Source organism: Rattus norvegicus, chromosome 12, assembly GCF_036323735.1.
Source record: "Rattus norvegicus strain BN/NHsdMcwi chromosome 12, GRCr8, whole genome shotgun sequence".
Classification (NCBI taxonomy): domain Eukaryota; kingdom Metazoa; phylum Chordata; class Mammalia; order Rodentia; family Muridae; genus Rattus; species Rattus norvegicus.
The window spans coordinates 20,548,901-20,560,635 of NC_086030.1; the positions used below are offsets into that span (position 1 = coordinate 20,548,901).

The window sequence follows — 11,735 nt, forward strand, 5'->3', positions numbered from 1 at the left end:
ATCTTGTCTCCAGACTAAAATCCACACCTCCAAACGATGGGGTGCACCTGCCTGACCATGAAGACTGTACTGCCTGATGAGCAGAACCCATCAGAGCCCGGCACCTCAGTGAGAGCTGCTCATCTGTCACCTGTGAAGGGACTGGTTTCATTCTCAGATTCACCATCGGAAAATCTAGCAGGGTAGGAGGTCCAGAATGGCAGTGCATTCCAAATTTGGAGAGTAGGGAGGAGAAAACAAGTGCATGTTTCCAATCAAGAAGGTGGCATGGCAACCCTTCAGCCAGTATCCAGGACCAGCCCCTTGAGCATTCACCAGAACAACAAGGCACTCCCTTCTCAAGGGACCCAGGAGCAGCAGCCTGAGGGATCAGTGCCCTGGGAGGCATCTCGCCAGCTCCTGGGGACTCTCTTGCCTTACTTGAGAACGTTAAGGGAGGGCAAGAGTCCTGAGGCCAACTTTTAAATTGCTGCCACTGTTTACTGGGAACAAATGCAGAGTGTCCTGGTTTATGAGATGTGACCCTAAAAGGAGCAGAGTACTTGGGAGAGCACTGGACTCACAAACCCAAAAAGGTGAAGCACACTCCATTTAATCCCCGTGGTCTTTGAAAACAGGTCATCTACTAAGCTCCAGTCAGCGTATCCCTGTGACAGATGAGCACAGGCCAGCAAGATGGCTCAGTAGGCAAAGGTACTTGCCAGTGGCCTAGTGACCTGAGTTGGATCCCTGGGACCCAGGGGCAAGGAGAGAGCTACCTGGGCAAGCTGTCCCTCCTCTCTCTGAATAGGTCTTATGGCACATTCACCCATACATGGAATAAATTAGGTGTTGTCCATGGAAAGGCTAATACACATGGAACAGAGGAAGAGCCAAAAGGAAAAGAACCTTTGGAACAGCAAAAGTGCCTGGTTTTCATTGAAGAACTCTAAAGGCTCAAGAACTAGTGACACCCATTTAACACGGAAGTGAGGGTGTCCAGGAAACTAACAAGAGTCTGGAGGAAGTCGAACCTGAAGTCTGCTGGAGATACCCTCAGGTGAAACCACGTGCGCATGGTAGTAGGTGTAGAGAATCCCCACACATGGTCGTGCATAACAGAGTACTCAATAAGCCAAGTGTGCTGGCTCCCATCTGCACTCCCAGCTCTCTGAAGGGAAAACTCCAAGTCTGAGGTACAAAGCTATCTGACCCCACCTCGCCAAAAAAATTAGTGTGGGTGTGGTTCAGGGCATAGAATGTACACTTCTCGTACACAGGTGCTGGGTTCTATCCCTGCATTGCATAAACTAGGTGTGGCGGTACACGTGTAATCCTGTAGAAGCAGGAGGAGCACAAGTTCATCCTGAGCTACTTAGGCAGGTCAGTCTGGGAGGGAACTTCCTGAATGCAGCCCACAGGCATCAGTGAAAAGCCCACAGGCAGCATCACACCTAAAGGCGAAAAGACCTCATGCTCCTAAGTGCAGGAAAGAACAGGACAAGGCAGCAGTGGATCTCAATGCCTGAAGTTCAAGCCAGAGCAATTATTCAAGACAAGGGGAGAAAGCGTGCCGTACAGACCAGAAAGGCAGCAGCAGTAAGGTAACCTTTACTCTCAGCTGACAGGGTTTCATGGAATAGCCAAAAGCTAATAAATTCAGCAAAGTGGCAGGGTATATGACCACACAAAGCCAGCTGTGCTTCCACATGCTAGCAACAAATAAGGTTAAGTGGAGTTAAGAATTCCTTCCATATGGGCTGGGGAGATGGCTCAGCCCTTAAGAGCACTGACTGCTCTTCCAGAGGTCCTGAGTTCAATTCCCAGCAACCACATGGGGGCTCGCAACCATCTGTAATGAGATCTGGTGCCCTCTTCTGACCCACAGGCACATATGCAGGTAGATCACTATTTATATAATAAATAAATCCTTAAAAAAAGAAAAAGAATTCGTTCCACAACACAAGCAAGAAGCCCTTGGGAATCAATTTAACCTTCCAAGGGCAGAACTGGGCACTGAATGAAATATAAAAAGTCCAAGAACAGAAAGGCTCACTATCCCAACAAATAATGCTGCCCAAGGGATGTACTGTGACCCTTGTCAATATCCCAGAGCCTTTTCTGCAAACCTGGAAAAGCCGTTCCTCATTTACACAGAACTGCAGAAGGTTCCAGAGAACAAACATGCCTGGAAAAAGGAGCTGAGCTGAGGAATCCACTGCAATACAGTCTTGGCATATGAGCAGACGTACTCCAACAGAATGGTGTACAGGGTCATAGGTTAACCTTCCTTCTGGGGCCATCTGACAAGGAAAGAAGGTCTCTTTCTGCAAATGCTGTTAGAATGGTTGAGTTACCATGGAAAGAATGAAGTCAGACCCTCAGACATCATAGCCTGCAATGAACTCACAATCACAGAAACTATCAAACTTTTAAGAATAAAAAGACAAGTCTTCATGACCTAGGGTTTGCAAGATATCCACCTAAGGAAAACATTAAAACTGCCTAAGAGGCAGGGACAGATAAGTCTCTTAAGTTTGAGGCAGTCTGGTCTATAGAGTGCTATACATTGGCAACTTGCCTCAAAACAACAGCGCAACAAACACTATCAAAAAGATGGCCACCGCTGGCAAACGGCTCAATGGTTAAAGCATTTGTAACATAAGTCTGATGCCCAGAGCTCATCCCCAGGACCAATGGAAGGTGAAAGAGAACTTCCATATACACACACAAGCCCATACATACCACACACGAATAATAATTACAGGGAGGGAGTCACAGGTGAAGCAAAGCATGGTAACAAACACCAGTTGCACTCAGGAGGCTGAGGCAGAATGACCATGACTTTGACACCAGTCTAAGGTGAGGTGCTACCTCAAAGAGAGATGGAGACAGAGGTGGGGTGGTATTTGCAAGTCATATATGTGTATCTGGAATGTATAAACAGCTTTCACAGATCATCAAGACAACCTAACTAAAGAACAGGGAGAGGCTACATAAGCATGGTGGATCACACTTTTAATCCCAGCACTTGGGAGGCAGAGGCGAATGGACTGTGAGTTGCCTGGTCTACACACATGCACATGTGCACATGGGCTGGGAAGGCATCTCTCCAAAGACATACAGATGGCCAATGAGGTCAGGGAAATGCAGACCAAAGTCAAAGATACACTTCACTGAGATGGGGTGGGTGGGTGAACGGAAGGAAAACAAGCAATAGGAAAGATGTGGACAAAGTGGACAGTCTCCCACATTGTGGGTGGGAGTGTAAAACATGCCGCTTTGCAGAAAAGCAGTCTGGATACTCCACACAGAGTTAAACATAGAATTTCCATGTGACCTGACAATTCTACTCCTAGGTCTACACTCCAAGAATTAGTAACAGGTGCTCAGGGGCTGGAGCTATGGCCTAGCCAGGAAAGCGTTAGAAACACACACATTAAGACATGAGTCTGATCCCTAGAACCCAAAGAAACAGCGGAGCACAGCAGCCTGCAACTGTAATCCTAGCACTGGAGAGGAGGAGACAGGAAGATCTCTGGAGCTTGTTGGCCAATCAGTTTATGCCAAATTTGTGAGCATGGGGTTCTAGTGAGAGACACTGCTTCAAAAATTAAGGAAGCAAGTGCTGCATGCCTTTAATGCCAGTATTTGCATAGGCAGGGAGACCAGCCTGGTCTACAGAACCAGGACAGTTTGGGCTACAAAGTGAGACCCTGTCTTGAAGAAAACAAACCAAAACAAATGGTAAGAACAAAGGTAGAGAATGACTGAGATAGGCACCCAACATCAATCTTGGGCCTCCTCCACAATCCTTCCCTCTCCCCCCACCCCACTCTCAGACATGCGCACACACACACACACACACACACACACACACACAAGAACAGGTGTTCAAGCAGAAACTTGTTCCCATGTTCCCAGCAGCCCTGATTAAATAATCCAGCAGGTGGAAACAACCCAAATGTCCACTGATGTGCATAAACAGGATTTAATAGGGTCTTTGAGGAGGCTCAGTGTCTGCTACCACACCTGATGACCTGAGCTTAGTCCCCCAGGACTTGGACAGGTAAAAGAGACAAGTGTCTCCAGTAAATGGTCCTCCTGACCTCAGCAAACATTCACATGTAAATAAAATGTGGTAAAAAGTATCTTTACATACTTAAGAGGTGCATACAGTGGAAACGATTCAGAACAGGAAGTCATAGAGTAGGAACACGCATGCCACACAGCATGGATGAGCCTTAAATGAGAGAACTAGAACAGGTAACCGCACAGGCTGTAAGCAGAGTGGCAGTTAACGGACAGGGAGGAGGAAAATGGGAGGGACTGCTTGGTGAGTTCTGGGTTTACCTTTAAGGTGATGAAAAACCAATGGAATTAGATAATGGTGATAGTTGTGTAACACCATATACAGTTTAAAGTGGAAATTTTCACCAAATGCACACACACACACACACACACACACACACGTGTGTGTGTGCACGCGCACAGCAGCTAGCTACCTTGTGCATTCATCCCCTTTCTGCTCTCACCCAGAAAAAACAAAGGGTAAATAAGCTGAGGCTGCCAACCTTTGGGAAATAAAAAGTATCTCTCCAGAGCTGGGGATTTAGCTCAGTGGTAGAGCGCTTACCTAGGAAGCTCAAGGCCCTGGGTTCGGTCCCCAGCTCCGAAAAAAAGAACCAAAAAAAAAAAAAAAAAAAAAGTATCTCTCCAAATCTCTGGCACAACTCTCAAGTGAGGGCATGTTGTACACACCTGTGATTCCAGCAATGGGGAGTTGGAAGCACAAGCATCTGGATTTCAACTAAGAGCCTGCTGGAGTTACAAAAGACCTGGTCAAAACAAAAAAACAAAAGACCAAAAATGTAAGGCAGGAGAGTCCTCGCAGATCCTTACGTGATTGGAGCAAAGGCTCAAGCATATCACCCACAGCCTGCACGTTATGAAAGTGCAAGCCGGAGCCCAGCGGTGGTGGTGAACGCCTTTAATCCAGCACTTGGCAGATGGATCTCTGGCAGTTCCAGGACCACTAGGGCTACAGAGAGAAACCCCGTCTCGAAAAACCAGAGAGTTCAAGCCTGACCAAGGAAAACAAGACAGAAGAACCAGAAGTTACTGCAACAATGTTCAAGAACATGTAGCCAGAACCGGACTCACAGGGTTGTGCACACTTTTATCTAATGCTAGGTACATGGAGGCAGGAGGATTAGGAACTCAAGGTCATCTACTATATAGTGAATTCGAGGCCAGACTACCTCAAGCTGCCAACTTAGTTGCACACACCCTTTTACCCCAGCACTCAGGAAGCAGAGGCAAGATCTCTGTGAGGTCAGCGAGACAGTCAGAACTATGCAAGGAACCCGGGCTCCTAAAACAAACAAAAGACAGAAAGAAAAAGAACATGAGTCTGGGACTCAGAAAGAAAAAAGGAAAAGAGCTTTGAGGGATCTAAGATGCTTGAACAGTCAAGTTAAAATCTGACACAGGTACAATGGAAGGGCCGGTAAAATCTAATTAGTAATCTGTTCAGGAGGCGCGAAGCGCACACCGCAGGACTGCACTTCACACTACACCACGGGGAGCAGCAAAGTTCGCCATCAGCCATCGGGCTGCATCCAATAAAGCTCCAGCGGGCCAGCCTTGGTACCGTCCTGCGCGCCGGGCTGGGAGTGAAGGCAACTAGCTTGGGATAACCTAGTTGCAAGGTGTTCAGGCCAGGGACTCACTACCCGGCCCGCGCCCTTCCCCGCACCTACAACACCTGCGCCCCGGGAGGGTGCGCCCCCGGGATGGCGCCTGCGTGGGTGCGCCTCGACGGGTAGCAGGAGACCCCGGAACCTAACACGCAGGGGTCCGAGGCAAGGGGGACCAGAGTGGCCGGGTACACCGGGCACTGGACTCAGGGTACCGGGACGCGCGGCCTGGCAACGCGAAAGACGTCACGCGCGTCGTGGCCGGTTAGTGGTTCCCACTTCGGGCCGTCCCTGCAACCTACATCCCGGCCGGCCCTGAGACAGTCCCCAGTGCTCGCAGTGGGTCCGCGGCGACCTCCGCCCACTCGTTTCCCCAGCCCGTTTGCCACGGCTCACCTGCCTCGCGCCGCCGCCTCAGGCCTCGTCCGCACCGCCCAGGCCGGGGAACGAAGACTCTCCACATCTACAGCCAATCGCGCGCCGCGCCGGGACTGGAGGCGGGAGCGACGCGAACGTCCGTCAATCCCAGGCGCGTCTGCTGAAGCTCTAGACCAATGGGAGGGCGGCTCTCCCGCCGCGGCCCGTGAGGGGCAGGGAAAGGGCGGGACGTGTGGCGTCAGTGGGCAGGGCGGGCGCGCTAGGACAGGAGGGGCCGCGCCTAGCGAGGAGACTCCTCTCAGGTCGCGTTAGCATTAGGATTCTGCGTGGCGACGCCGGTGTTGAGTTCCAGACAGGGTTTCAGTAGACCCAGAAGACCCGACTCCTGCTGAAGGAGCAGTGGGCTCCCAAGCACATCCGCTCCTCTGTTGTCCGGGCTTAGCGTTTGCAGGAAACCCCGGACGCCCTGCCCCGCGGGCTGGAAGCCAGAGCCTTTTCTCCTGGGGACTCCATCTGCCAGGCCCTTTCTCACTTGCGCAGTTTTGCAAAAACTTGAATCGCGTTTGTTTTGTTTATTGGCAGGTTTTATTCTATAACCTTGACTGCCCCAAAACTCTCTAGTAGACCAGACTGGCCTGGAACTTGTAGAGATCAGCCTGCCTCTGCGAAGCTGGAGTAAAAGGCATGTGCCACCATGCCCCCCTTGACTTTTCCTTTTTTTTAAACTGTCTCACTGTGGCCTAGAATTCACAACATAGGTAGACTGACATCCGATTTGCCACAATCCTCCTGCCTTACCCTCCCAAGCACTGATATTACTACCATATGCCACAAGCAGCTGGGTGGCGTTGACTTTTCTAAACGTGTGTTTATGTGTTATGTATGTTGAAGTGGATGTATGAATGTGTGTGTGTGTGTGTGTGTGTGTGTGTGTGTGTGTGTGTGTGTGCGTGCGCGTGTGCTTATAGGTCTCAAATGCCCTAGAGCTGCAGGTTGTTAGCTGCTGGGAACCAAACTACAGTCCTCTGAATGACCAACAAGTGGTTTTTTTTTTTTTTTTTTTTTTTTTTGGTTCTTTTTTTTTTCCCCGGGAGCTGGGACCGAACCCAGGGCCTTGCGCTTCCTAGGCAAGCGCTCTACCACTGAGCTAAATCCCCAACCCCCCAACAAGTGCTCTTAATGCTGAGCCATCTTTCCAGCCCTTGGCTTTTACACTTTAAAAAAAACCTAATTTTTAATTTTTGTTTTCATTTTTTTTCTTTTTTCTTTTTTTTGGAGCTGGGGACCGAACCCAGGGCCTTCTAGGCAAGCGCTCTACCACTGAGCTAAATCCCCAACCCTTTGTTTTCATTTTTTAAAGACAAGGTCTCCATGTAGTCCTGGCTACCCTGGAACTTGCTATGTAGATCTGTCTGCCTCTGCTGGGACCAATGGCATGTACTACCATGCTGGCTGGTTTTACACTTTTTAGAAAGGGCTTTGAGCTGGGAAATTGGATTAGTTTGTGAAGTGCTTGTACTGCAAGCATAAAGACAAGAGTTTAATCTCAGAATACACATTAAAAAAAGAAAAGCCGGGGCTGGGTATTTAGCTCAGTGGTAGAGCACTTGCCTAGGAAGCACAAGGCCCTGGGTTCGGTCCCCAGCTCCGAAAAAAAAGAACCAAAAAAAAAAAAAAAGAAAAGCCTGGCACTGTATGCTTGTAATCTCAGGGCTGGAGAGTAGACACTGGAATCCCTAGAGCTTGCTGGCCACCAATCTAACGTAACTTGGGGAACACCTACCCAGTAAGAGATCCTGTCTCAGAAGACAAGGTGGATGATTCCTAAGGAAAGACACTAGTGCAGGCACATGCATGCACACACATCTCCACACAGACAGACACTAGTGCAGGCACATGCATGCGCACATCTCCACACAGACAGACACTAGTGCGGGCACATGCATGCACACACATCTCCACACAGACAGACACTAGTGCGGGCACATGCATGCACACACATCTCCACACAGACAGACACTAGTGCGGCACATGCATGCATACACATCACACAGACAGACACTAGTGCAGGCACATGCTTGCACACACATCCCCACAAACACTAGTGCAGGCACATGCATGCACACACATCTCCACACAGACAGACACTAGTGCAGGCACATGCTTGCGCACACATCCCCACACAGACAGGGTTGCCCTTGATGGCTTGGAACTCCTCTCATTCGTTCCAGTGCTGGGATCACAGGGGCGCAGCACCATAGCCTGCTGCTTCAGGCTTCTGATATTCACTCACGATGCACATGCATTTGCCTCCTTATGTGGCAAGTGTTTGAACACATGTTGAGTTGCTCTCATTGAGAGACCTTTCTGTAAGAGATATTAGAGGGTTTCAGGCCACACAGATATCTGTGGCAAACATTGAAATCCACTGTTAGTAAAGTGTGTGGGTTTGGCAGGGCAGCTGGCTGGCTCCACAGGCCAGAGGTTCTATGGTTTGCTGAACCCTGGGCCAGCTACTGGACACCTGGGTTCTGTCCCTTAGAAACTGTTGCAAACAAAGCTTTTGTGCATTCAGAGGTAGGGGTCTTTGTGGATATTTAGCCTGGTTTGTGGAGTATTGGAAGTGGAACCTGGTGCTTCTGTATGCTGGTGAGAACTCCAGCCTCTGGCCCATTTTCTTTTTTGTTTAGTTGCTTTTTGTTTTGTTTTGTTTTGCATTTTAGAGCATTTGAGTAGCTTCTACTTGCCCAACACTGATGGCTGCCTGTGAGGAAAGAGCCTGTGAGCTTACACCTGGACTCTGGCATGGGATCAGTCTTTCAATTGTAAACAGGACCTCACTCCAGCAGTGAGGAGGCTGAGAAACCAGAGCTAGAGGCTTCCAGTCTCTGGGCAGGTGCAGCAAAGAGATCAGAAGGCTGGGCCAGCAGAGACTCCAAAAGGAAAGTCACTAGCCCAGGAAATCCCTTTCTCTTAAGGAAGCAATTGGACTTCCCTTCCTTCTGCTTTCTGCTTTAGGGCTGGAGGCACCACAAACTATTTCTTTTTTAAGCTCTTGGTGGTTCCCTGCAGAGCTCAAGGGCGTTTCCTAGTCCCACTGTGGTTATGGGTGTGGCAGGGAGGGGCACAGCAAGTCAGAGTAGAGACAAGTCTAACCTTGACAGCAGTTACAAAGCAGGATCCAGAACCCCGCACACAGGATGGCGGTTACAGATGAGCTTTAGAGCCTCTGCCACACATACCATCCAGCCTAGCACCCAGGGGTGGAATCCAGAGCCTCCCACAAGCCCCACATGCCCCAGACTCTCTCTAGGGGATTTTAGGCAAGTGCCCTACTGCAGAGCCACACCCTATTCTGGTTTTCAAATTATTTCTTTAATATTGTTGTTGTGGTTATTGGATTTATTTCTCTCATACCTTTACGGGGATTCCAGAAGTAGAACTGATATCATCCGGCTTGGTGGCCCATGCCTTTAAACCTAGCAGCCGGAAGAGGGTGGCAGGCAGAGTTCAGTGTCAGCCAGGGCTTCATACTGAGACCCAGTTTCAGAACAAACGAATACCACCACCACCAACACACACACACACACACACACACACACACACACACACACACACAGAGGAACCAGCTCAACAACAACAACAACACACACACACACACAACAACACCAATACCATACACACACCACCACCACCAACACACAACCACAACAACACACACAAAACAACAACAACAACACACACACAGGAACTGGCTCAACAACAACAACAGCAGCAACATACACCATCACCACCACCACCACCACCACCACCACACACGGAACAACAACAGCACACACACACACACACACACACACACACACACACACACACCACACACAGAGGAACTGGCTACTTTCTAGGCCTGTACAGCAAGAGTTCTTACCTGCTAAGCTATCTCACAGGCCCCAGCCCCAGAGGACACTAGATTGGTCCCTTTGCCAGGGAGCACATAGAAAATAATAAAATAAATAATTCTAATATACACACATTAATTTCAAAACAACAAACACGGACTAGAAAGATGTCTTGGCAGTGGTTCTTGCAAAGGATACAGTTTAATTTCCAGCGCTCACATGGCAGCTCACAACCATCCATAACTCCAGTTCCAGGGAATCTAAATGGCTTCTTCTGACTTCTGCAGCCAGCAAGCACACACATGGTACACAGGTATACATGCAAGCACACACACATGGTACACAGGTATACATGCAGGCCCAGCACTCATGCACATGCTTTATAAAACAACAACAAGATTTGTGTCCTAGAAACAAAACAAACCCTTATGGCTTCCTCATTTCTCTTTTCAGTAAGACTCTAGAAGGATGTCTGACCTCCTTTGAGCCCTTTACCAGAGCTGCTACAGTAGGCTGTCAAAAGCCATGTAGCTCCAGAAACTTCTGAAGCTGGTGGACCCTGTACTCTTAGCACCTAGCCAGCCGCATCATTGAAGGCAGCTCCCTGGATCTCCATATCCCAGGCTCCTTCCTACCTTCCATATAGGCTCTTCCTGGGCCCTGACCTCCACACTGAGTGTCTCTGAACTTCGGCTGGCTGCAGGTGAGCCCTAGCCACTCTCTGATCTTTCTGGGATCTCCAACTTGACACCTTTGGGTTTGAGTTCCTGGACTCTCCTTGACCTCTCCTGTTTAGGTCTTCCTCACAGCAGTCAAGTAAAACCAGTTTCTTCCACTCTGTGATCCAAAAGACCTTTGCCCCTCTCACGGGTAAAGCACTGGCTGTTCCTTGAGCCAGATACAGTGCCAGGCAGGGCGGTACAGGGCTGTAATATAGTACTCAGGAGCTCGATGCAGGAGGACTGCTGTGAGTACAAAGCCAGCTTTAGGTACATAGGGAATGGAGGAGGGAGGGGGCAGGGGAGAGGAGAGGAGGGAGGGAGGGAGGGAGGGACGGAGGGAGGGAGGGAGGGAGGGAGGGAGGGAGGGAGGGAGGGAGGGAGGGAGGGAGAAGAGTGAGCTGGCAAGATGCTCAGCCAATAAAAGAGCTTGTTTCTAAGTCTGGTGGTCTGCATTCTATCCCTGAGACCCACATAGTGGAAAAGGGGAACGGCTCCTGCAACTTGCCCTCTGACCTCCACACACGATCATCACGCATGCGCTCCCACACCCTATGCTCAGTGCCCTTGAAGGGTCAGAAGAGTGCATCATATCCCCAGAAACTGGAGTTACAGATAGTTGTGAGCCCATGTGGGTACTGGGAACTCAGCCTGGGTCCTCTGCAAGAGCAACAAGTGCTCTTAAATGTTAAGCCATCTTTCCAGCCCCTAAAATTCTTTTTGTTTAAAGTGAAAGAAATAAAGAAGGGAGGGAGAGAGAGAGAAGGAAAAGAAACAAAGTCATTTGAATAAGTCGCTTGGATCTTACCACTCAGAAGGAACTACTTTTGGACACTGTTTTGGTTGCCTTTGGTTTTAGCAAGGGGCCTTATGTATCTCAGGCCATCCTTGAACTCATGAGCCTTTTGTTCTGCTTCCCCAGTATGGACATCATGGGCATTTGGTACCATGCCTGACTCCTGTAAATGTCAGGTCCACCCCATTGCCTTTTTTAAAAAATAGAGTAGTCATGGGGTTGGGGATTTAGCTCAGTGGTAGAGCACTTGCCTAGCAAGCGCAAGGCC

General features: G+C 49.4%; 1 protein-coding gene across 32 annotated transcripts in view; it reads right to left on the bottom strand.

The window, feature by feature from the left end:
* The window catches only part of Sun1 (Sad1 and UNC84 domain containing 1), a 44,894-nt gene extending 38,671 nt beyond the window's left edge, over positions 1-6,223 (bottom strand). For 8 of the 32 annotated variants that reach the window (XM_063271466.1, XM_039089565.2, XM_006248949.5 and 5 more), the window contains exon 1: positions 6,075-6,222. In XM_063271466.1, the coding sequence (XP_063127536.1) occupies positions 6,075-6,141 (67 nt within the window). In that variant the 5' untranslated portion in view covers positions 6,142-6,222. The other 24 variants (XM_063271470.1, XM_006248953.5, XM_063271469.1 and 21 more) reach the window with 15 other exon arrangements.
* Between the last annotated feature and the right edge of the window lie 5,512 nt (positions 6,224-11,735).